The sequence below is a fragment of the Oenanthe melanoleuca genome, chromosome 2 (genome assembly GCF_029582105.1).
Source record: "Oenanthe melanoleuca isolate GR-GAL-2019-014 chromosome 2, OMel1.0, whole genome shotgun sequence".
In the NCBI taxonomy this organism is placed as follows: domain Eukaryota; kingdom Metazoa; phylum Chordata; class Aves; order Passeriformes; family Muscicapidae; genus Oenanthe; species Oenanthe melanoleuca.
The window spans coordinates 104,223,672-104,250,344 of NC_079335.1; the positions used below are offsets into that span (position 1 = coordinate 104,223,672).

The 26,673-nt window shown below is 35.4% G+C and overlaps 1 protein-coding gene across 1 annotated transcript in view; it reads right to left on the bottom strand.

Moving 5' to 3' along the window:
- LARS2 (leucyl-tRNA synthetase 2, mitochondrial) overlaps positions 1-26,673 on the bottom strand; it is an 82,762-nt gene that overhangs the window by 41,934 nt on the left and 14,155 nt on the right. The window contains exons 4-8 of the mRNA XM_056485632.1: positions 26,500-26,591; positions 24,650-24,710; positions 16,943-17,032; positions 12,724-12,867; positions 494-601 (exon numbers count right to left, since the gene is read on the bottom strand). Coding sequence (XP_056341607.1) covers positions 494-601; positions 12,724-12,867; positions 16,943-17,032; positions 24,650-24,710; positions 26,500-26,591 — 495 coding nt within the window. The remainder of the gene's footprint in view (positions 1-493; positions 602-12,723; positions 12,868-16,942; positions 17,033-24,649; positions 24,711-26,499; positions 26,592-26,673) is intronic.

Consider the following 26,673-nt stretch of genomic DNA (forward strand, 5'->3'; position numbering starts at 1 on the left):
CTTCATCATTACCTAACGGTGTGGTTATTTTAATTATGGTATATAGTAAGTGAAATAATGGACAAATGTAAGCAAAGCAGCTTGTGTGAGGTCAGCTTGGGTCTAACAGAGAAGGTACCATGCAGAGAAAAGAAAAATTCCCAACTAGACCCTAGCTGACATGTGCAGTGCTACCTGATAGTGCACTTGGCACAAATGTTCTGGCTTTTAGGGAAGCTTATTAGGTGGCATGTATTTTGGCATAAATATACACAACAAATTTGCACCCACTTGAACACACAAGCCCTTTCCTAAGGAGGATAGCAGGGAGTATCTCTTCAACTCTCAAGTGGTGCTCTTCAGGAGGCTGTGCTGGTCTGTGCATGAATATAATAATAATAATCTTTTTTAGGAGGCTTCAAGCTTTTAAGATATGAAAATCCATTCCCATCACACATTTCAGGGGTTGCAGTTAGCCCAACCAAGAGAGCAGGAATTGAGATTTCTGACTTACCTTTAGCAAGAAGTCAAGAGAGCACCCAACACAGTCACCTATCCAATTTGCTTGCATTTCTTTAATACCATACCATTCAGGGAGATCAGATAAAGCATCAAACATGGCCTTCAGCAACAAAAGAAAGAATTAGGACATTCAGTTTTTTTCAGCATATGAATTGGGTGTAATTTTAACTAAATGCATATAACTATAGCAACATGGTAAGGTGCTCGTGAAAACACTGGAAGAGGTGATTTTATACTGCTGGTACCTCAAATTAATGTCTCTGAAAATAGAACTAATAAAACAGTACAAGCCAGAGGTAGGTCACTGCCAACAGAAACCCTGTTGTTATTAAAAGTCGCCTTTCTTTTGAATAGACTAGGCCTTAAGATACAGGAAAGAAAAACTTAGATGAAAACAAACACAGAAAATACTCCCAGTGGTTGTAACTTCTGGGGAGTGTAGGTGACCAACTGAGCTGAACAAGACTTAAGAGATGTGTTTGCAGATATGAAATCTACATTTGAATTAGCTGTTTTAGACAATAGCCTAGAGACGGCAGTCTGACAAAAGGTGTGAACATGCCCTAAAATTTTCAAGCTCTGACTTAAAATAACATGATAGTTTCTAGCTATCTAAGTTTTCATATTTTGTATTGATATTTTACCAAGAACAACAGGCCATAAAATTGATTGGGATCTTTAGGTTGTATCAATCTGCAAAAACAACACTAATGATCATAACAAAGGTTCATATTTAAATTTTTAAAAAATATTATAATAATACAATTTTTATAAGCAACCAGCAATGAAGCTGGGTGTAGAGGGGTCAAGGATCTAGAGCAAGTCTTATGAGGAGTGGCTAAGGCACCTGGTGATCTTCAGGCTGGAGAAAAGGAGGCTCAGGAGGAATCTTAACACTCTCCATAACTGCCCAAAAGGAGGCTGTAGTGAAGTGGGGGTCAGTCTCTTCTCTCAGGCAACAAGTGACAGGACCAGAGGAAATGGTCTCAAGTAGCACCAGGGGAGGATACCAGAAAAAATTTCACGATGGAAAGGATTGTCAAACATTGGAACAGGTTGTCCAGGGAAGTGCTTGAGTCATCATCACTGGAGGCACCGTAGTCATGGTGCTTAGGGACAGGGTCTACTGATGGACTTGGCAGTGCTGACTTAATGGTTGGATTTGAGGATCTCAAAGGTTTTTTCCAACCTTAATGGTTCTGTACTATGCAGCTATGAAGAAATCAAATGTTGCCTTCTTTACTAGCCATAACCAACTTGTAACTTCTATATATACTTGCACTCAACAAGAGACAAATCTATATATTTAAGTGCTTTCTGATGTGTGGAATGGAAGCATAAAAGTCTATTCCAAGTCAACTAGCATTTGTCTAAAAAATTTGAACAGCAGGATTTTAATAAATGGAATCTATAACAATGTAAAGGAGAAGACAGACAGATAACTTAGAGTTCATCTCATTTTTCACTTCATAACACTTCACATTTTTGTTATGAATACTGTGACTGTCCAAAATTGTAGTAGCACATGCTATGGTCAGTTGCTGCTACCTTCCAAAAGCATCTGTAGGAAGAGGTGATTGGGCAGGCAGCCCAGCACACTGTTACCCACACACAGGCTAGCTGCAGATGGTAGGAGAAAGCTGACAAATGAAAGGATGGAAAGAGTCTTCTGCATAGAGTTCTGATGGGGTTTATGGCAGCTGCACACTGAATGGGTCCAGGGACAAAAAACACAGAACAAGGGAGGTTCCAGGTTTAAGTATGGGGAAAGAGGGGGGGAGCAGGGCATCAGGGTCCAATGGGTACAAAGGAAAATTGTGCACAGGTGGGGTAAGGGACTGGGGAAGCCAATAGGGTAACAGGGGTAAAACACTGCAGTACACCAGGGCCAAGTGGTCTGGGCCAACAGGCCAATGAGGGACAGAGAACTGGGGTACATCAACATATAACTGCAAAGGACTGTGGGAAGAAGCTTTTTGTCACCCTATCCTCAACGCCACTTTGACGTCTCAGCATCTCTTTTTCCAGGGCATGGAGATTGTTGTCTCCCTGGCAGGCTCCCGGGCCCCCACACAAAATCTTTACTTTGGCAGAAGTACAGCCAGAATTACTTGGACAGATGTTAAATATGCTGAACAATTACAGCTAAAATCTAAGAATAAGGCAACATGTTGAATAATTTCTCCTTCAGCTTTTACTCTCACCATCAAATGTGCAAGCTCTTTATTATCTCAGTATTTACTAACAACCTGCAAGGATGGACAGTAGCTATTATGTGCTGCTCAAACTAAACAGTAGCTGGGTGGATAATGAGTGAATGCACACTTAATTCTTCTCCAAGAATGTGTTTCAAGTTCTGTTTTAATGACATTCTTAAATAATTTCAAAGTAAGATGCATAAAAGTTACTGTAAGAATTAATTTTTTAGTTACTGCTCTGTTGTATATCTGTCATTCAAAATACAACAAAAGGCATGTCCTTTGTAAATCATGATATTATACCATCACTTGGGATTTTTATTGCTTTCTACATCTTTAAGAATCAAACCAATTTATTGATGATTTTTAAATAAAAGAATGTTAGGCTTTTGGAGGGGTTTTTATCATGCTATGTCTATTATCTGTTTTAACTCACAATTGCAAACATACCATATCAGAGAGAATTCAAAGGTCTGAATATTCTCATTAATTGCACTGTTCCAGAAACAACTAAGCTTTATCTACCATGATCAATCCATGTACTTATATAACTATGAAAGAATATTGAATAATTGGAGATATATGTGAGAGATACATACACACAATACCTAGATAAATTCTTGGTAAGAACTTTATGCATTTTAGGAAGAATGAAATTCTGTCAATACACGCAGAACTAGCTGTTCACATTAGGAATCCATTCTAATCTACATCACATTTTGGTGGCAGAAGCAGCTAACTGTGCATGTGTTCTGCTGAAACTGTACAGTCTGTAACTGCTTGCCAGCAAAGCTCCCCAGATGTTTTTTCACTGCAGTAGTATTTATAGACCAAGATTGTCAATATCAGCATGATAATGATTTTACTCTAATCCATTGGCCTTATTAGAAGTTACAGGACACAGTTTGACTTAACCCAGTTCTTTTGATAATGCAATTACTTCATGCAACTAAATATAGGAAGGGCCAACTTTACTTCATCTGAATGAAGATAACTGAGCTTAATTTACATGATGATGCAGCCTAGCAGGGTTTGCAAACCTAAACCCTTTATAACTTAATTTATACATGAACAGTTTAGTGTTATACGAAACAAAAAAATCCCAAGTAAACAAACTTCAAAAATGTTCAAAATTGAATTATGATTCTCAGTTCTTTGTACTCAATATACTCCTTAGGTTTCTTGTCAAAGCAGGCAAAGCAGAAAACGAATATGCAAACCACAAACAACTTAATTTACCTGGTGTTACAAAGGCAAATAATATAGAGTATGCACACTGCTAGAATGTTAGTAAGTGTTTCTGTATGGTAAATTAACCTAGGATACTCACTAGCAGGAAAGTAGAGAAACATTAGTTCTTAAACATTAATTCATGAATGTACACATACATTCAAAATTCATCTGTGCAAACTAGAACCTTTTAAAAGGCAGCTTAAGGAAAACCCTTTAAAAAGCTTTTAATTTTCAAATCCAATAGCACTACACCCTACAAAATACATGCCCACAGATATATGCTAAAATTATCAGTAATATGAAAAAATTACATGCAGACTATTTGGGTATACAAAACTCTTGACCAATGCTAGCATAGAAATTCCTAAATATTTTAAGTTAGTTTTTGGGAAGTTACATATTAACTCCACTGAATTTTGCTTCTATGTTCTTTTTTAAAAATCACTGCCATGTTCAGTAGAGAATTTTCTGAATCATTAATGTAGTCCCATGAATTCTGCTCCAATTGTTATTTTGCAATTTTCCAACCCTGGCAGTGTTCAAGGCCAGATTGGATGGGGCCTTGAGCAACTTGGTCTAGTTGAGGTGTCCCTGCCCATGGCAAATAGATGATCTTTAAGGCTCATTCCAACACCTTAATATTCTATGATTCTATAATTACTGATAATTTCCATTTTAAAAAAATCTGATCCTTAAAAATGTGTATATAAGTTCTAGTTATTTCTACTACAAATTTGTTAACTAGTTTTGTTAACACAGAGAAGACAATCAGCAAGAAGACTCCCAGCACACAAGCAAAAACCAAAAGTAAACCCATATTAGAGTCAGCAGGGGAAAAAGAACAACTGCAGCATTTCAATCCAATAAACAGAGAGTGACTTATCAAATAATCTCAATTTTCAAATTTCTGATGATAACTTAATAGTGAGAAATTTGGAAACATTAGGTAGCAGAGTCCTTCTGCTTTCATTTTTCATTACTTGGGAAGAGACAAGAAAACTGCAAATGTAAACATCTAATTACAGGAGAAATTACTCCCATCTTAATTAAACACAAGTCAAGGAATAGCATAAATATATTTTGGCAGGCTTTCAGATCTAAAGATAGACTCAGGAAAAGCCAAAGAAATTAAAGTTGTGTTCAATGATTAGAATGATTTAAAGGCTCTTACACCTGAAGAAGTTGGAGACTGAGGATAAACCAAAGTTTCACAGACTTCTTTTCTCTTTCAGAACATGCAGAAAATTCTGGCACAGCCAGAAGATGAAAGTCAACTACCTCAGATGATCAGAGAGTAACTAAATCAAGATGAGTTTGCTGAAAATTCATCAAAGACAATGATGACCAGGCCTGAAAGTAGAAGTAACACATTATATTGTGAGAAACTGGTCTCATATTTCTAGCTGTTTAGTCTGCTGAGGTTTATGACAAAAACAGAACTCCAGTTAAGCAATTTTCAGGCAAAAAAAGACTCAGAAAATCCAAGCATGTAAGTGCTTTACAATTTCCCAGGAGCATCTCAACCCCAAAAGTCCCACTGCTTGTAGTTCAAAGAAAGATTCTACTGAGCCCCTAAAAATTCAGTCCTTGATTTTATCAATTAAAATTTTTAGTAGACCTACTACTAATTTCATACTTAGTGAGAGTAGTTTAACTCCTCTATGATAGTAAATGAAATAAAGTGAAAAATCTAAATATAAACTATATAGTCAAATATTTTTTTAAATGAAGACACTTCAATGAAGTTTGAAAGATCTGCAAGGTAACAATGAGATCAGAATAAAAAATCAGCAAAAAGCTGCATTTCATAAGAATTCAATTAATTAGGAAAATAAATTTGCATTTCACTAAATTACAATAAAATCTAAAAGCTTTTCCTCTGAGGAAGAGTCAAATAAATATCCAAGCTCTGTTTGTATTAAAATGAAATTCTTCACTTTATTTGATCAAACTCCCAAAAGAGCAACCAAACATAAATTAAAAATTACATGATATCATTTAATAGAACTTAATATGTTAACATACATTAAAGTACAAGAAATTAAAGCTAGGCTGCCCACTGTTTTATTTTGCACTCTATTGCACTGTTCCAACTGTGATTATATGGTACAGCTTCTGCTGGCATTTAATATCTTCTTGTTTTACTATTTCTTTTTCTCCTTAAGTAGTTTCTGTCTGTACCATTGTAGGTCACTCTTAACTTTTATTTCCCATGTGTGAAGAATACTGAAAACATACATTAAAGAGGAACAATAACACAGATACCGTGTATACTTCGAATTTTTTCTCATAAACGTCTGAACTGTCAGCAGTTTTCCCACTTCCTTATCCACAATGTATGGTCAACAAACACCTCTGGTGTGATTACACAAAACTGAGGCAAATAAATGATTCCTTAAAAGCAAAACGTGAATCCAGAATTATTCTCCAGATATGCTCTTCAGAGCTGCTCCTTGCTTAAATTTCCAATGAGAAGATACTCCCTTTATGAAATAATGAAGTATATCTTTGTGATGAGCAACTGATTCCATAAATACAAAAGCTTTTCAAAACATCTGTTATAATTTTTAATAGTATTGAGCATTCACTGTTTGGATTAACCTTATACCAAGAGGAATTTAAATTTACATTACTGTAACATCAAATGACATGCTGTGTTTAAACTCAGGTAAAAAGACCAGTCTGGTCAGGATATCCACAATTTTCTGTTTTGCCAAACTGACAAAACAGGTGCCATTTCTTATAAATGAAGTGCTAAGCAAGTTGAGGAAGCACTGCTCTTGGTCCCTGTCCAGGAGACAGCCTTCAGCTTGGCTCAAGAGGAAGAGTTTCAAAGGGAGGTTTATCAGGAGATAAACCTGATAAACCTGATCTGTTAGGAGAAGACAACTACAAGCTAGACTCCAAGTGTGGGAATCAAAAAAACAATCATACATGAAGAATAAAAAAGGGCCAGCATTTCGGTTTTCCTTGGTGATGAGGCATTACCTCCTGCTATGAAATACAAAGTGCTGCTAAGACTCTTAACATCCTGAAATGAAGTACTTCAGTTTCATTACATTTCATTATCACTGGGCTTAAGATCTCTGAAATAAAACACAAAATAAAAAAATTAAGCAAAACACAATTACCTGAAATAATTCCAAATCTATTCAGATGAGACAAAAGAGCTGTCAGATGCAGTGAGAAGTCAGAGAAAAGATGTATGAAAATGAACTGTAGTTCATTTACTGTTTTCCTTCCACAGAGTCAGCACCATGCCCAACATCTGTGTTTCTGCAACCCACAGAAAATGAGTAGGGTTTATCTCTAAATGTCTTTACAAAAAAACTTAACTAAGAAAGGGTGCTACTTATCTGTTTGGCAACTGTAAATCACAACAGTAGAATTTTGTTGGTTTTGTTCCCCAGTATTTGAATTAAACAGACCACTCTATTACTGTGCAAAAAAGGGAAATTATTTAAGGCAAAACTTAAAGTTTTAAAGTTGCTTCTATTTTATTTTATTCAAGAAAAGATTATTTTCCAGCTATTTGAATGATTTCTTTTGTACAGTAAAATATGAAAAAGAATTGTATAAAATTAATTTAGGAAGAACAGGGTCTATAAAAAGACTAGCCTTGCTAATTCTGTTTTGAGGACTCCGTTGACCATGCATAAAAACCTCCATAAAAGCAATTTACAGGTACACAGATAAAATACTAACATTTACAGATAGATTTTTCCAATGAATCTGCCTACCAATTCAGCAGGGTAACCATAGCAACTAAATGTTTTAGCTTAAACATCTTAAATGCACAGACAACAATTTGAATAATAATGCCATCAGTTAAGGCATTATACTTTTATCAAAGAAATGCGTCAAAAGAAAAATGACAATTAAAATGTTCTCTAAAAATCCGCAGAAGCTGCTAGACCATTTCACATGTACTTTACAGTTTAAAAAATGGGTCACAATTACTTTATTACTTTACATAAGCAAAATGTTTTCTTCTAAGCATTAAAAGCACGGTCAATATTTTTGCCCTTTGAACAAAACTCATTACCAATAGTAAATTGCCATGTGGGCCAACACTGCTTTGTTTGCAATTTTTATTGCAAGAAAGGAATATGAGTTGGTGCAGTAACAACAAAAAAATCAAAGCAAATCCACAGGAGATGATTCCTCTGGACACAACAGAAATCTGAAAAACAGTGTGTGTAGGAATGAAACACTGACTCCTGTAACACCCAGCTTCACAGACCACTACTAATCATGTAGCTCCTGGCTGCTACCTGACCAGTAATGTAGGCACTGCAGATGAAGTGATTACTCATCTGCAGTGCCATACATTACTCTGATTGGTTTTTATTTTCATAAAGGTTGTGAGATACAAGGGAAAACATAAAATGATAAATGGGCTAAAGAGAGGAACACAGATGACTAGAATAGATCATCAGTATACACTGTAAATAGGCTGAAAAGTTACAACAAAATAATTTATGGATGCTACAAGTAGAAAATAGGTTGCATCCATATATATTGAGCCATTATTGCTAGCTGGAATTAAGGGACAGAAAATGAATTAAATATATTGTAACGGAACTTCTTCTATGAAACAAGGTTACAGAAAGACTTATATTTTCCTTTATCCACATAGGAGGGGAACGAGTTTACAGAAATAAAGCTTTTTTTTTTTCTAAATAGTTTCTCACTATGTCCATTTATAGAAAACTCAGGTATAACATTGGGGAAGAAACAGGAAACAGATTTGCAGAGATCCATTTTTCAGAAAAAGGGCAAGGAAGGTGGTACTTCTGACATTTGATCTTGAATTTCTGTAAACTTTTCAGAAGAAATATTAGGCACCATTAAAGGCACAAGTAAAAGGTGACCAGAATCAAATGGCTTTGCCCATGATACAGCAAAACCAAATGCCTCACTGTACAAAGATGAGTGAGACACTTAGAGAATTCTAACTCTCTAAGTCAGAAAGCAGCCGAAGTCAGAAAAAAATACAAGTTTTCCCAAAAAGGGGCAAGGATTAAGTTACTCTCAGATAGTCTATTAGTGCCTTCCAATTTTTTAATTTCAAAATAAGGAGCAGAACTTCAGTGGATCGCACTAGTCATAGAGCTCACTGAAAGTCTGATCCACTTAGCTCACTACCTTTTTCCAAATCTAGGAAAAACATCTCGAATAAGGAAGGATTAAATCTGCTCTGTGTCTATGAACTTGTCCAAACTGAGGAAATAAAGAGCCATGCATGCTCTGATACAAATTCTGGCAGTACAGCTCAAAGACCTAAATGCAGCTCTATACTGACAGAAAACACAGATCTTCAGTCCCAATGATTTTGACCACACTACATCTGACACCATCTTGTCTTAACCTTCTGGACACATTTTAAAAAAACAGAACTGGACAGAAGATGTTCAACAGGCAATTGACTCAGAAATGGGGAATAAAGGACTCAGGACCAGACAAGATCTGAAAGGGCAAGTTTCTATTTCTGTTAGTGTTTAATGCAAAACAAATTTGAATTGGAACAAATTTTGATTTGAAATCCTCAGGCCCATTACAGACTTTTATAATTCCACTCAGATTTCCCTTTTACAGGAGTCTGGCATACGAATTATCAAAAAATTGACAAAAAAGGGAAGTGAACTGATTTATCATTAGAGGCAGAAATATCTGAAGTCTCTGAACTGCAAAGAATTTCAGGAAAACAAAGCTGTACTGATAGTGGTTCTGGTCCATTATGTAAGTCAGTAAAATCTCTTTATGGAAATAAGTGTGTTCAAAATCAGAAGAAATGAAATAATCCCTCCTGCTGAAGTGAAGGTACCATCACCACCAATGCTATCATCCTGAAATCGTATTAGCAATTAAAGATCTTTAGCTTCTTAAAGAGATGTCTTTATCCTCCATACCTATTAGGACTAGCTCCATGAAATCTGGACCCTCCACTCCAAGAGAAAAGGCTCTGTAAATGATAAAGGTAAATGAAGGTCTCCCTCTCAATAAATGGGCTCCCTCTGGAGCCCATTCTCCTGGCAAAAGCCTTTGAAAAGAGGTGGGAAAGAAGGTTTGAGGAATAGGCTAAGAAGAATGATTGCTACAACCAGGGTGTTTAACAATACAGGACAACATGGACAGAACAACTGTAAACAGACTGAATCCAAAGAAAAAGGGGACAAAAGAAACAGACTTAGGAGGAAGGATTCACAGCTCTTACCACTTCTGGAGAAGTAGCGGCATGACTACCATAAGGAATGAAGAAATGTGTGCAAAGATGTTCTGAGAATAATTAGTGAAATTATTCAGAAAGAGAAGCCAAACTTGTGGCAATTCAAATCTGTAATTTGGCTCCCATCAAAACACTAATGTGAAGCTTCCTTATTATGTCAGTGTGTGCACAGAGTTCCTAAGAGACCAAAACACTTGGCCACTACTAGCCCAGATCCAGTCTCCCTTTAATGGACTGTCTTCAATTGAGGCTTGCAGTCCATGGGCCATTCAGAGTTGCATGGTCAAAACAGACTTCTTCAGAAAGTAAACCACAACATGCTATGTTATCTAGTCTCTTGCAACTTGAAAGGAAAAAAAAATACCAAAAAAGGGACTTTATTTGTCTTAATCTTTCAAGCATGAAATCCATCTACTATCAGATATTAGATTTCATAGAGCAGAGCCTGTAATCTGCTATTCTTATTTCAAGGTTTGGGGGGAGGATGGGGGATTATTTTCCCCCCTCTAGAACCAAATGTTTAAAAGCCTTGCCAAAAGAAGCAGAGTGAGACTGTTCAAAAAGAACCAGAGCAACAAAAATAGGAGTGAGTGGAGGGTGAGTAAAAAGGAAAATCAAAACCACCTGCTGATTCTTGGTAGCATCTGTCACTGTACAAGAAGTGGGAGAACATGAAGGTAATGCTTGCCAAATCACTTGAACTGGAAGAAGTATGGCATCATTCATCGATCTGGTTGTATCAAGTAGCAAAGAGCCTACAGAATATCAATCACAAACAGAACAAAATTTCGGGAAACCTTCACAGAAATCTGTAGAGTACTCAACTGCCCTTTGCAGCAATGCTTTAAGGTTTTGTAGGAGTTGACACAAGTGTTCTTCCCAAAATGAAAAGCAGAAGCAGCTCTTAATCATGTCACTAAGATGTTCAAGAACAAAAGGTCACTTGCATGTTTGTCCTTCATGTAGGTAGGGAATATGGCAGTGTCCTGAGGTGACATCACTGTGGGGAAGACGAGGGGGTGTTGTGGAGGCAAAAGTTCCTTCTTATCATGAGATAAGCCTGGGGAATGACATGATGCAGACGTGATCTGCCCAAGAGATTGTGCTTTTCCTGTAACAGCATTTCTCAGGTAAGAGACTAAATACAAAAGAGAAATCCGTCCCAGTGGAGGGTGAATAATGAACAAGAAGTAATAATTCCATAGACCAAGGGTGTTTTCAAGGTTACTGAAAGGCTCCTCAGTCGTGCCTTTTGGTCTCAATGAGTAAAAATTTATGGCTGATTCACCGCGGGATATAAGTAATTGGGTACCAGCATGGATACAGACCAGAAATATCAACCATCGCTTCCTACAACCTGTATAGAGACCGTAGACAGAAGACATGTGAGTAAAGACAGAAACTCTAATGGAGCTCCAGCCTCAAACTGAGGGAAACAGTGAGTTAGGGCAGACTCTACAAAATCACAAAAGTCATAATGAAATCTGGTGACAAAGGAACTGGAAAAAAAAAGCTCAGAACATTGTGCTTGTTTTGTGGTGGTGCAGACGCATTCCATTTTTCCTTCAGCTACTGCAAACATTCCTCCCTTACTGCCAGAACAGGCAGCACAATCCAAAAACATGTATCTCAAGTACCTCTGTGTACGAAGAACCAAAGCACCAGGCAGGATATCTAAAGTTTTTCTTTTTGTTATGAATAGACCTAGAGAGAGACACAGACTTCTCCCTGGATGATAGTGGAAATAATGGGAAACCTTGGGAAAAGGATCAAAGATGAATTTTAATATTTTCCTGGGAGCAACTTTCTCAATCTGTACTTGAAGTCTCAATACACAGAACACCCAGAGAGAATAAAAACCTCACCTAAATGCAACAGGAAACTGATACTTTCATCTCAGAGAGCATAAAGCCAAAACTTATGTTCTGAATTCTTAAGTGTGGAAACTACATTGTCCCAGCACAATCAAAACTGGAGCTCATAAGAAAAAAGGATGTTTAAATAATTTGAAAACATTTTTAAATAACACATAATCAAACAGAGTAGAGTATGAAGTGAAGTAGAAGGTACAGATGAATCTTCAATAAAAAGCAGCTAAACGTAAAGAACTATGGTGCAGACACAAATGGAACTGAATGGTAGGTGACAGGTTGTACTCCATTGTTTATAAAATGTCCACAAATCCAATAGGTTGATTTGACAAACAAGTTTTGCACAGTTCTACACTCAAAATATGCAGAAAAGCACTTGATGGTGAATACAGGATGCTAATGTGCAAATGCAGAATTCGTTCATCCATTCACCTCTAATTTATGCCTTTTGATTTCTTCAAAACTTAATCCCACACCAGTTACCTACAATTCCTAAAGAGGTGAAAAGAAGGACTTCAGGGGCAATAATTTTAATATTCACACATACACAGGGATAGATCACACATATTATTATGCAATTATATATTATTCAAACATGTATCTATAAAGGACCACATTCAGCTAATATTTCTGGACAAAAAGTCTCCCCTTTGAAGTGCTACCATAATTTCCAAAAACTGTATTCTCATACCTTTGCATAAGCAGTTGTCTTGATAAACCACTGTTTGAGGTATTTCTGCTCCACTTTTGCTCCTGAACGCCATGAGCAACCATTGTCATCCACCTGTTCATTAGCTAGAACAGTCTGATCCACTGGATCCCAGTTAACCAAGGCCTAAAAAAAAGTTGCAGGAAGAAAAAATACTTTCAGCAGCTAGTTAAGAAACAGTTTTACTTTAAAGATGGCAAATTAATTATCCAGAAGCATACCTTGAAAGTTTACCTGAGTTTTCCATATTTTTAAAACATCCGTTTGAATCAACAACATCGACTCAGCTGGAAAAGTTTTGAACATTCATCTTCCCAGAACTTAAAAGACCCAAAAATGCAGTTGGCAAGGTTTGTCTAGACTGATCATGCTAGCATGATAGGCTGACACTTGACTGCTTGACTGTAATATATAAGTGCTCCAATTGACTATACTGCAAACAGCACAGTCTGATGCTTAAAAGTTCTTCATTACTAATCCAAAAGCGTTGAGTCAGACTGAGGAGGATGAGTAAACAAGGATGTCCAACTCAAGAGGACAGAATCACAAAGAAATATTACAGTGGTCAACTATATTTTAAGTGAAAGTGTTGGTATTATCTGTATGTAACTAACTCCTGTCAACTACATGAATTACTTTTGGAATCCTCCTTCCTTATCAATACAAATGCATTAAGTGAAAATCTGCAAAGTGAAATAAATGTTGGTGTTCAACTCCACAAACCTTGTATTTTGAGCATTTAAGCTAACTGAAATACCAGACATAACATACTGGGAAAGAAGCAAAAATCAAACTCACCCTCCCCCAGTGTCGAATAATAAAGGATCTAAGACCACAAAAGAATCTCATCCAAAAGTGGCATTAAATGCTATACATTGACTTAAAAAAATGAACAGAAAGAAAAAAAATAATAATCAAAGCAATAAGAGTAATCTATTATATCAAATGTTATTTAGTATTCAAGCTAAATGAGTCTGACTGAATAACAGTAGGTACAGGTCCATAGACATCTAATACATTAAACATTAAAAAAAAAAATTCAAATTACTTCTTTGGGTATGCAGAGGACTTAAATTTCAATAAAAAATTAGTAACTGCACTTATATTGTACTTTATATCTTATCTATCATTGATCATCTTCTGATCAGTTTCCAAACAGCTAATATTGTTTCCTTTTAAATATGCTACATGTTCTTACAAATAGTAAATAACACAACCACTTTACAAATCTTATAATGAGGAGAGCTAAAAGAAAGATGCAGGGATGCTCTTGCTTAAAAATACTGCTCACAACTGTGTGAGCACAGTGTCTGACTACACTGATGTATAAAATATTTATTGTCATTAAATGAATGAAAGTTATTAAATGATAAATTGAAACTTGCCTTTAAATGAAGCTTCTGTGAATTCAGACTCAGATTAAACTTATTACTTTTTTTACTTTTGCCTACCGTTTATCTGTCACCAACCAAGATTTTATAAACACCAGATTTTATAAAAGGATTATGAAAATTCATTGGCAAATTAAAAGAAAACAATATATTCCACTATTATAAGCTACTTTCCAGAATTCAAAAAAATACAGCTTTTTCAGTAATAATAACAAATGTTATGAATGTGGCTCTAAAGTAATGTTTTAAAGTTTTAATTTATAAAGTTCTGAAAAAACCCCACACAAAGTTAAAGTTACACCTAAAGAGAGAGAAATCAGACAATATTGAGAAGTAATAAAATGCCAGTGGCATAAAGAGGTCTTAGCATAAGTTTGTTTTAAACTGGCTGTGGCTCAAAGTTGTGAAAAAATACCATTTCTATTTTGATGGTATTTCAAATTTATGGTGAAAATTTTTAGAAGATAACTGAAATGATTATATAATTATTTAGCATAACAAATCTACCTGTTACAATTCATGAGGCTATATCTAAATAAATCCTTCAAAACATAAAGCAAATGTGCATTTAAGAAATCGTTAACTGAAAGGTCTTGTCTTTAAATTTTTTAAGTTACATTCCTTCCATCTCACATAGACTTTTGATAAATATCTAGAACCTGGCTAATAAATGAAATCTTTAGTTCCTGTTGTACCTCACAAAGACAACTTCTTGACAATGACAGCCTCTGAAACTATGACCCCAGGAAGCTGCTAAAAGTCATCTACACAAAGAAAGCTCAGTGCAGGAGTGTTCAAAGCACAGCAATTATCTCGCTCTCCTCACTACGCCAATTCAGACCATATGCTTTTAAAACAGAATTCATCTTGACTAACTTCAGGTCTCTGAAGTGTAAGTATCTATCTCCAGGCTTTCTGTCTCTGGGTCCACTATGGATTACAGGTATCTGATCAAAGCAACAGAGTCAGGGCAGGTATTAACTTCAGTGAGACACTACAACTGTCCAGGTCAATAACCTCTACAGTATATTGACTAGATTACTACTGCAGGAAAAAGGGAGGATTTTGCTACAATGAATAAAGGTGCCCTCTATGGATGCTGCAGCACTCAGACATTGTTAATCCTCCATAATTGCAACTCCTGGACATACTGAGGCTGTGTCTCCCTGCCAGGGAAATTTCTGGTCAGACAAGCACACTCCTGGAACAGAGCATTAAATAGGCTAACACTCTACTTGCCTTATTCTTATTACCACAGTAAGGCTACGAATTATCTCTCATACCCAAAATGAAACTAATACAGGAGAATTCAAGCTGTGCTTAATACCTATTGCAGATACACTGACAACATAAGACAAATATATGCTTTAAGTATATATGACTCTTCAGAAAGACCCAGGGTTGTGGGTTCTCTCTGCCATCTGTTTCCTGCCAAAAAGCAACTGGTTCATATCCACCAGAGATTACATCCCCTACAGGTTGACAGATGCTGATTTAAGTCCTCAAACTGATCCTTGACTTGAAAGCAGATGGAAGTTGGAAGTAGATTCAATCACTGGTATCCAAACTCCTCCAGGATCCCACAGTACTTGGAGTCTGAATGCAAAATTTATTTTGTATATCATCCCTGCTTTGAATGAAGCAGGAAACTTGTACTTTTCAGATTCATTTGGGTTCAGTTGTCATACAAACAAATTCACAGATAAAAATAGATTTGTTATAACAAGGATAGAGGATTAAATTTTTTTATTACACTGAAAAAATAATTATGGAAAAATAAAACAACTGAAATCCCAATCTAGCATGCTAGTATATATCAAACATTGAGGGGTTTTGCTGGTTGTCATTTAAGATCTCTGAACACAAATGCAAACAGAAGAAATAGCTCAGTAACACCCTGCCATCCTAAATGCTACCTTTCACCATCAATCTCTTTTTCCAGATTCAGGGAATAATTGGAATACATCTTTAATTATATCCTATGGGGTTTCCTGGTTTCTACAGAATACAAATGAAATATCAAAGCATATGTAACAAATTTTAATTTCCATTTTAAGTTAGAAATAATCACTAAATTGCTGCTTTGTTAAAGTGCAGCTGTTCAGGTATTTTGGAACTGCATTGCCTTGGCTATACAGAAAGCTTGCTGGACTGCTTATTCAACATCTTTGTTTCATCTTATGTTTAAGAAATAATTGAAAGCTTCACTTTTCAAATAGCCAGATACATGTTATTTACAAAATATTATAATTTCTTAATGTAGTGGTAACTGATGAACAGCTGTGATAAACTTATGAAACCTAACACTTCTTTAATATTTTGAAGACCACAAGTAGAGTTCAGGAAAAGGATCTTATGCACCTAATCTCCAATTATCCTATCCAAACCCATAAATTCTGAGACAGTATTACAGTAATGTTATACAGGTAAATAATCTCAATGTTGAAGAGACTTCAAATGACCACCATGTCATAGATTTCTAAGAGGGAAAATAAAATCTAGAAAATTCTATATTAAAGCCAGGAAATAAAAAACTAAAAGCTATATTCTGATCCTGCACTTAAATGCAAATATCTGACAATAAACACTTTTGACGTGACTTACCACAAGGGCCATTCATGTCAGTTAGTTACAAACCATTACATAGAAAATTCTGTTATATATAGAATTAATTCTGTTTTAGAGTGATTTAAAATTAACAGAGCACGATCACTTTATGACTGTGAATGGACAATCCAGAAATGTGCTACTGACATGAGTGATCTAAATTAGTGTAGCAACAAAATATTGAGATCAAGGTTTGTACCTACCTCTTTTTGATACACTATCCCAGCTTCAAAAAGCTTCAGAAAGAGATATTGTGTCCATTTGTAGTACTCTGGTGAGCATGTGGTTACCTCCTGTAGAAAATAAATAAAATAAAAATTTCTGAAACTATTCTTAGTATTTTCCTACACTGTTTTAGTTTAAACAATTAAACCAGGAGTGTATAATATATTCCACAAACATTTATACATGTATTCATGTATAATGCTTACAATGAGTGTTATTCACCTGTACACAAAACCAGAGAATATGTGCTTTGTGTGGGTCTAATGCAGAGGGAAAAGTTTCCCTGTTAACATGGGATATAAAACACTGTAAAATAAAAGCTGATAGATGTAAGAACAGAAGATGAATTGAAGAGATCACAGCTGCAACGAAACAGCAAAACTAGAAAAAAAATTAGACTTCTAAGAACCCTCCTAGCCAGCCTGCCTTTTCCACTGTTGCTCAGCAATGAGAAGCAAGAGCAGAGGCTGTCTATGCTCAGAGGCAGCAGGGAACTGGCTAATGTGAAGCAGGCAGAGTGAGGAGGTTACAGCTGAAACTGTGGGTGCAGGAGGACAAAGGAACAGAGCTGAGGAACCCAGGCTGCTGGCAGACAGACCATGCAGGGCAGACAGGATGGAATACAAGGTAAGATCTGAACTTCAATATGAAAGACTTGGAAAGGAGATCTCACATTGAAAGGTCAAATAAGCAACTGTTCCAAAAGGCAAGGGAGCTCAAATTAGGAGGATGCTCTAGGTTAAAGTACGGAAAAATGAGATATAAAAGTCACAAATGAGGAGGATGGTTATGAAGGAAATAAAGACAGATAAAAATAAAAGACAACATAAGAAGGAAGAATGGGAATTAAGAGATCAGCAAGCAACAATATAATGGATAGCTTATTTAAAACTTGAAAACATTTGCTATGTTTTTAGTGAGCTCTGATAATTAAAAAACAAGCTGCTTACCAACTGCTTATGAAGTTCCATATTTTAAATGTTTGTTCTTAAAAAAACCTAATTTAAAATAAGCATCTTAATGTGCAATGACAACTATCAGATTACAGACTCCCTGCTTTCTCAACACAAACACAGGTTTCACAAGTGCAGTGGAAACCCACATACCTGCTTGAAGTGGAAGATGGCTTCTACACTAAACTTCAAATTAATATGAACATCTCTTGATTTTAAAGTTACTGATAAAAATTAAGCCACTGATAAAATTTATTCCATTTGGAGTAGTGATCAAGCATCAGGAATAGCTCCAAATGTGAAATGTCTTTCACGTGGGCTTTCCCATCATCCCAGCTTCCCACTACACACAACTCCTGCTGTCTCATCTGCTACTCAAATGACATCTGAAATGCTCTAGCAGAAAAATTTTATTCTTTTTCTACAACTTTATATTCTAGTTGTTTTGAACTTTATATTCTGGTGCTGAAACATTGCTTTTAACAATTAATATGACCTTTGAATAAATGTGCCTCAAAAGTTTGTATAAGAGGCTTTCAAGATCAAAAAGAGACATTTAATGGCAAGTTTTCAGCTCAGCATGTGAAGACCTAGTAATGAAAAACAGTTGCTTGATTAAAACCCTTTACTCTGCACTGAAATAATAAAATAATAAAAAAATAATAAAAACCTGATTTCCATCTCTGCAACTAAGCACATTTAAGAGTTTCCCCCACTGCTTTTTTGCACAGTGAAAACAGTTGTCGTGCCAGTGTGATGCCAGTACAGGAAACAGAGTTTCATCACTGGAGTATCAGACACACAAAAGAAGAGACTCAATCGCTTTCAGTACAATATAAGATTATGTGAGCAACAGGCAAGTAGATAGGACAACAAAAGTGAGCTGTCAAATAAAAATAGAAAAGTGAATAAAGATTTGTCCTTTTGGCCCTGAAGGGCAGATGTGTGTCAACTGAAACAAAAAGATTACATTTCCCAATCTAAGCAAGCATGTTACAAGCCATGCAAGCTCAAGCTACAAGATACAAGCTAACACCTGGGAACAGAATCCCATGTACATGTTCTCTCACAAGGAGTAAATAGACATTTCTTAGAAAGAAATGCAGCAGACTGTATCACCAAAAAAAAAATCTGCTGTGTGGTCACTGAGATGCAAAAAGATCACTCAAGCTCAGAATTTAACTTTATAACCATGAAGGTTGGAGTAACATTTCAAGTTAATGAAGATAGAAAAATTACATCACTACCAAGTGAAATGAGCTCCTGAAGACAAGCCAGCAAACTCTTACCAATCTTGAAATGTGATTTGGTGGGGTTTTTCCCTACCATTTAACACAGTAAGATTTACTGTCATAAATAATTTTCTGTGTATTCCAGTTACTGACCTTGATTAAATGAATGATGTCTGGTAAAGTTTCCATTAGGCTGCTATTATGCTTAAATTAAAGAGAATGTTAACTTTTCTATTTTTACTCTCTAAGCATGACAAAGATTCGCAGAACATTAGCAGAACTATCTTAACTCAGAAATTCACAAAAGAGTTTACAATAGGGTTTAAAAACCAGCATGCTGGAGTCGCTGCACCCTGCCAAAAACTGTACATTTCTACTTCTTACTTGTGATCTGAGAGCTGGTGTAACAGCATACATATAGAACCCCATATCATAAAACAGTGAATATATATAACAGCATATTACCATATTTTGCACAAAAATAAAATACCTACTAAAAATCGAACTCTTCTAAAAATATGTAAGATGCTGCTCAGCTGTCCACTGCATGTGTTCTTCAGTGCTCTATGACAGATGTAGTGACCACCCATCACCTCAGTATTTCAAAAGGTAATATGAAACGGGAGGGAAAGCATCTTCCTCTTCCCCTCATCCATTTGGCCTCTTATTTTGTCAGCATTAAACAGATACTCTCACTAAAATGTATCTTTGTCATTGGTTACAGTTCCTTATTCCCACAAGAATGACACTCATTCATTAAAAGAATTCATTACAACAATTAACATAAATCACCTATAAAAGTGGCTTGCTTTTAAAAGAGCAGATACTGGCAAGGCATAGGAAAGACATCTATCCTTATCAAAAACTACCCTGTTTAATTCATTTATTGCAGCACAGTAATTTGTTCCTAACAAATATCATACCAGAGGGATTTCTTAGTTGTTTATTTTTGCAAATCAATTGTCAGTTACAGATTAAATGGTGGTATTACAATCTGGATTTGATATCACTGCAACTTGGGAAGCAATGGGTACATGAAAAGGTCAAAAACCCATTCACTATTATAAAATCTAATTTAAAGAGTCCCTTTCAGCTACCAAAAATAAGAGCAACCAATAGTAAAGAATCCTGCACTAAAAAAACACAAAAAGCAACAACTCAATCTGGATGAAAGACTCTGGTGCTTAATAAAAGAAAAATATTTTTTAAAGGCTTTGTTTTAAAATTCATTATTTGTTCTAAATCTGCTCCTTTTTGACAGTTTTCTATTATGAGTCCCTGACCTTATAATTTTTTTTTTGCTTGTATTTTAAAGAAGGTTACAACTCCAAGCTACTTTCAAGCTATTTTCTAAAAATGAAAGTAATATTTATAGCCTGCATTAAAAGATTTATTTTTTTTTAAGATCCACCAGGCCTTATGAATAACATATAGCTAGGCTGGAGATAAGCAATTTCCTAGTTTATTAATAATAAATTTATTTTAGCACAGTCTTATGCTGTCCTGAAGACAGGCATGTTTCACCTCTTTAAAGGGGGATAAGAAGAAAAAGTCTAGATGGATTTTTTTCAAAATCTATTTGGGAAGATAAAACAGTCTTTAACCAATTATCTGCCTCTTTTGATTTTCAAGAGCATGCACCACCTCATCTAGAAGTATAATTATATGATTTTCAGAGGTTTAGAGCTACACCAACCTACATTTCTAAATTAATTTTAATATTTGTATTTTAAAGGCTCTTAGTTTTATACTGTATTAGCTATGAATAGAAATGTCATACAGTGCCTACATTTTGGAACATGAATATATTTTCTGAAAAAAAAAGTAGCCTTGTATCAACAGTTTCTTTTTTAAAAAAAATTTAATTATAAATAGGTTCACTGATTATCAATGGTACATGGATATGAAAAAATATCTCATAGGCAATGATCTATCTACTGTTGGTTTTATGCATGCTTAGGCAGTAAATGCAAATGACAACTTCAAAACTAAATAGAAAATTATCTGCACAAAGAAAATCAAGCAAAGATTAATTTTTTTTTAATGTACAGAGCAGACAAGGAACATTAGTCTCATGCAAAAAAAAGTCACTCGGAATGCAGAAATTGAAATTACTAAAAAACCTTCCCAGAAAGAGCTACTTTCTAGGAGGAAGTTACAGATTGATAACAACAGTGGTGAACTGATGGCTTCCTGGGAGCACACATTTGGTCTGATGACACTCCTAAATAAAATAAAGGAAAAACGCTATATGCTCTTCATCTTTTGTTACTGATGATATGAATCATTGAAAATTATATTGCCTAATTCCCCTGAAAATCATGTTTCAAAGAAGTGACAGGCAGTTTGCTATTGTCAGGGGTGGTATTTTCAAAAAAATCTGATCATCAGGAAAGCTCAGATTATAGTTATCTTTAAACCAAAACATAATGTAGGGGATTTTTAAATTTTCCACGTGTTTCTAATGTCTCTTAGAGACATTTTTTCCATGCTCAAACTTCAGTTTTTCAACCTTCCATCTGAGAAATATAAATGTTCAGAATAGAAATGTTCTCTTATTTACTGATTTTTAAAAAAATCTCTCCCCAAAATCACACCATTTTCAAAGTGATTTACAAATATAATACCTCTAACTTGAGGGACTTAAAATACCTCCATGTTTCAGGTAAAAAAAATCACATAATCATTAATATTTAAAACTACTGTAAGGTAAAGAACTTACAGAGTTATTTTATGAGTTTAATTTCGTTTTTCATTTGCATAGATTTTCTGTTTAGGAGAGCAATTTTAGAGTGTCTTTGTAACCTGATTGAAAAAATCTAATTTGCTCTTAGTAATGTCTTATTTATGATATCTTACTACATAAGTAAGTTCACTGACAGCTACAACACAGAAATACCTGCACACTTTGATTTGTAAAACAGAGAGAACAATGAAAAAAAACCCAAAGAAAAATAAAAAGAAATTTCTAGTATTGCACTGGGATTTCCTCATAATAATTTTATCAAGCAATGAGATTAAACCAGTCTTCATATTCCTGGACACAAATCTCTTGACCACCAGATGTGACTTTGCAAGCAGGCAAACTCTTTAGGACAGCTATATGCACTAGGTACTCAAAATGGAGATGTTTTTCCTTTTTCCCACTTCTCCCTTACCATACATAAAATGTAAAGTTTATGTAAGTTTCCTTCCCATCATCTAAGCATACACTCTAAGCTGGCCACAGAAGACAGAGAAAGTTAACATAAAAGGTTCACACTTTAAAAAAGGCAATTCACCACACACCAAAATAAGGATCTAAGTAAGGTGAATGGGTTCCCTCCAGAATTATTTGTTAAGTACTATGCAGTAGCACAATAAAGTGGCAGATTTAAGAACACAAATGAAATTAAATGTAAAACAGGCCCCTGTTTTGTAATGGTCTTGGTGAATTAGACCAACCCATAAAAAATCTGTTTTTCTTGGATTGTTTACAGGAATCACTAATACTAGTGGGTCTTTTGCAGTGTCACAGTATTTTGTAAGCCACTCATTTAGAGCTATACCAGTATAGAATACTATTAAAATATACTCCTTACCTCAAATAGCTCACTTTTAAGATAAGCACGTGCACAGCACAGTGCTCTTCTGTGCAAAGACACTTGAGCTAGCCCAGGAGCAGTACAGCTGAGGCAGTAAGACGATCTGCCCAGGCTAATGAGCCCTCCACAGAAGCAGGCTTTATCAGCCTGTAAAACACCCTGCCACAGCTTAGCCCTTCCATTTCCACAGGTTGTTCTTTCATGGCCAGCTCAAATATCTGTGCATTTGGAGGTCACCTAATATCTTGGGCATCATGAATTTTTTGCAATTAATAAACATAACTTTTTCTTTGGTTACCATTCAGCTTACTCTTACTTCAGTTATTAGGGCAGGCTTTCCAGGCAAAACAAAACTCATAAGCTAAGAAGTGAAAACTCTAAAATGTATTGTCTTTCATGGAACATTTTTCAGCTGTTTTAAAATCTTACTTTTCAAAAACACCAACTATGTGTCCCTAGAGCATTCTAAAGCATTACAGTTACACAGTAGTATAAATGGAGTTAGTAACAGAGTATCAAAGCCCTTTCCACAAGTATTCAGAGACTCCTGAAAGTCCATTAACCAAAACACAGTTTACTAGTAAGTAGGTATTTCTTACTTTACTAGTAAGTTTACTAGTGAAGGTAATTCTCAAATGGGCACTGAGATGACAAATTACTTTTCCCTGTGTACTAATACTTCTTGCCATGGTTTTCAATACTGCCAGTTTTCCATCTGTTCTTCAGGACGGAAGGGCCAAAACAGAAGTTAATACACAGGAGATTAATTTTCTTGAAATGCAACCTGCATCATTGAACTCATCTGTGTGTGTGCATGTGTGTGTGCTTGTGTGTTCCATAACACACAGGATTCCACTGTTTTCAAGGATTGCTGCACTATACATACAGACAACCTCTGAGATATCAACGGCTTTAAACATTAGATATCAAGAATGTGTGCAATGAAGCTTCCACAACAAATCTCTTGTTTTCAGAGCAACTTTTTTGGCTACCAAGAAAACTTAAATCTTATTTAAAAGGATTTACTGAAAAATCCTTCCATATATGAGACATGACAAAATGGTTTTTTAGATGCATGACATACAAATAAACAACTTCATCTCCATGATTAAAGAAAACAGATGGCATGTCTCAGACTGTCAGAAAATGAATGCTTTTCCTTTTCAAATCTACAATACTGCTATAAAAATCCAAGATTAGCATCTCCATCATGCTATTCAAAATCACATTAAGGTGATAAGCAATAGTTATTGCTGAGAATATAAAGGTAGTGACTGACTCTGATTCACTGGTAAATGCAATAATCCCATAATCGCTTCAAACACTAATTTCTTTTTTATCTGGAAAATGGCATTATCTTATGTCTGATCGTGTTTGGTAAGTTTTTTAAGATGAACACCTGATTCTCAAGCATTAGTGTTTTAAATAAAATTTCTGGTTTCCAAAATGATCCTGATATGAACATCCATGAAAATGCAGGCTTATACTTCAAAATTTGGAATAATATAACCGAACCATCATTTCAATTTACTATCTTTAAACCCTTGACATATGCATTGAAAACAGCCCTCCTCAAAAAACACATATCTTAGCACAAAGGCACTGCTGTTTCATAAATAGATGTTTATTGACTTATTTCTAATACAGAAAATTGATAGTTCAAAGAGACGAAAAAGCAAATACAAAATCAAAATTACTTTAAAGATTCTCCTACTCACTGATGTTATCAGATTATATCAGCATGTCATAAATTAGGGAAATCTGATAAAAAGCAAAATATGACAGTTTAACAACTTAACCTGGTCACTGCCAAAGACGCCTGTATTGTCATAAGTAAAATAGTGAAATTCCATGGGTCTCAATGCTGCATCATACAATAAAATAATGCAGTATCCATTTTAAAAAGAAAATCTTACCCTTTCCCATGTAAAGGACAGACCTAGTGCATCAAACTGTTTCCTCATGTGTTGAATATTACTGCAAAACAATGATAATAAATAAAAAATTATTAGCTTAAGATATTTCTAATGTGAGCATACAAAAAATCTGGTGCTTATAGAGTTCTGAGAAATCAAAAGCACTAGTTAACCTCTAAACATTATGATCTCACCAGCAGTAAAACCCAGAACTGTCAGAATACTCATATAATAATTTTAAAAGCCTCTAATGTATTCTGGTCCTATTTCCATGGCTATCTATAAGGCAATATATTTTTTTTTTCTAGATTTGAATGCAACTTAGAAGTAAATACAGCACTGCAGTTTGAAGGAAGCATTATTCAAGCACCACTTCTTACTACTTTTTATTATCTTTACTGCTATTGAGTCAAAGGGCCCTCTTAAATCTCAATGCAGTAGGGGACTATTCTACTATCAGCTTAATCCTGCTCTATTCTGGCCATACTAGCCAGGCTGTATTTGCTGTGGCTCTGGTGATCATGTGGCTGTAGAATGACCTGAACCAGCTTTCCTATTCAGGTGAAGATATGCCATACAAAAATTGTCAAAAGAAACCAAACCCCAGCAGTTTTCTTTCTTCCTTCTGATCAACAGGCTGATCAAAACTGTGGCCTACAAAGCCAGCTGAGCCAGAGCAAAGGAGGTGGTGGAAGCATGTATCCTGGGAGGTGACAAGGGAATACAAAACTTCTGGTGGCAGCGTCGCCATAGATAAACATGAATCAACTGTGACACCGCCAGGTTAGATGCTGCCCTGAATGGATTGTATGATAAATGCAAAGTAAGATATATCAGGATATAAAGTGAAGCCTTAGTTTGAAAATGTACTAAATACACTTTACCAAAATACCCACAATTACACAGTATTAATTAGAGACTTAATGGGCATTTATTCACATTCTGTGGATTAAAATTTTTTTAGGGACTTCTACCTTTCTGCTAAAATACATTCTGTCAGATAAAGTATCTATCCTCCCAGAGTGGCTAAGTTGACAGTCCTGAAACCAAGCGTTTAATTCTGATCCAGAAAATACTTGCAGTGCTGAATAAGTGAGTATTCCAAGTATCTAATATCACAATATTTTAGTTGGAAGATTATTAAGAATCTTAAAATGGGACCAGAAGCATGAACAAAACCCAAATAAACAGCATTATCAAAAAGAAGGAAATGAATCAAGGTCTATAAAGATACCACAGATGGATTACTGTACCCAGAGTACAACAAGCAACTTCACTTAGGAAGACTGGTTTCCAAATAATTTTTAGAAACTGTTTACTCATTTTTTTTTTACTTTTTACTCATTAAAAAAAAATATTAGGAGAACAGAATGCCCCATTCTGCAGTCTAAAGCCAAAAATGTTCACAGAAATCAGCAGCAATAATGGTTGCTTAGCACTTTCCAAGATCCAGTCTCAAAAAACCCAGACTATCTCCTCCCTCTCTCACATGGTACAAAAAATTGCTGGTAAATCTATAAATTTCTACTGTGTATTCTATACTAAGATTTACCTCACCATAATGAAATTCTGATTTATTTACACCCACTGGTTTGGGTGTTTCGGAAATGCTTCTCTTTTGATATTCTAGCATTTTACAATTTAAAATTCACTGAGATTAAAACCTTGAAAATCATCCCAATGTATTTATCTTTCAAAACAGAGTCATCTGCACAGTCCTATAAAATGTCAAATAACCTTGGTCTCCGGTACCATCTTTCTTCTATGTTAGTTTTGCTCAGTTTTGTTGATCTTTGGGGGCCACAGTATAGGTATTCACAAAGAAAATGTCATATTTCAATTCATTTCACCTTTGTGTCCAGCTTGCAGGGTGAAGGCCATGTTCAACTGCAGCATTTTCTGCTGGTAAACCAAACGCATCCCATCCCATTGGATTTATTACCTGTCAGCAAAAACAAAAATCCCAATGTTATGCAACTTTCTGGAATGGCATCAGCAACACAGAGGCCTCTGAATAATGAATG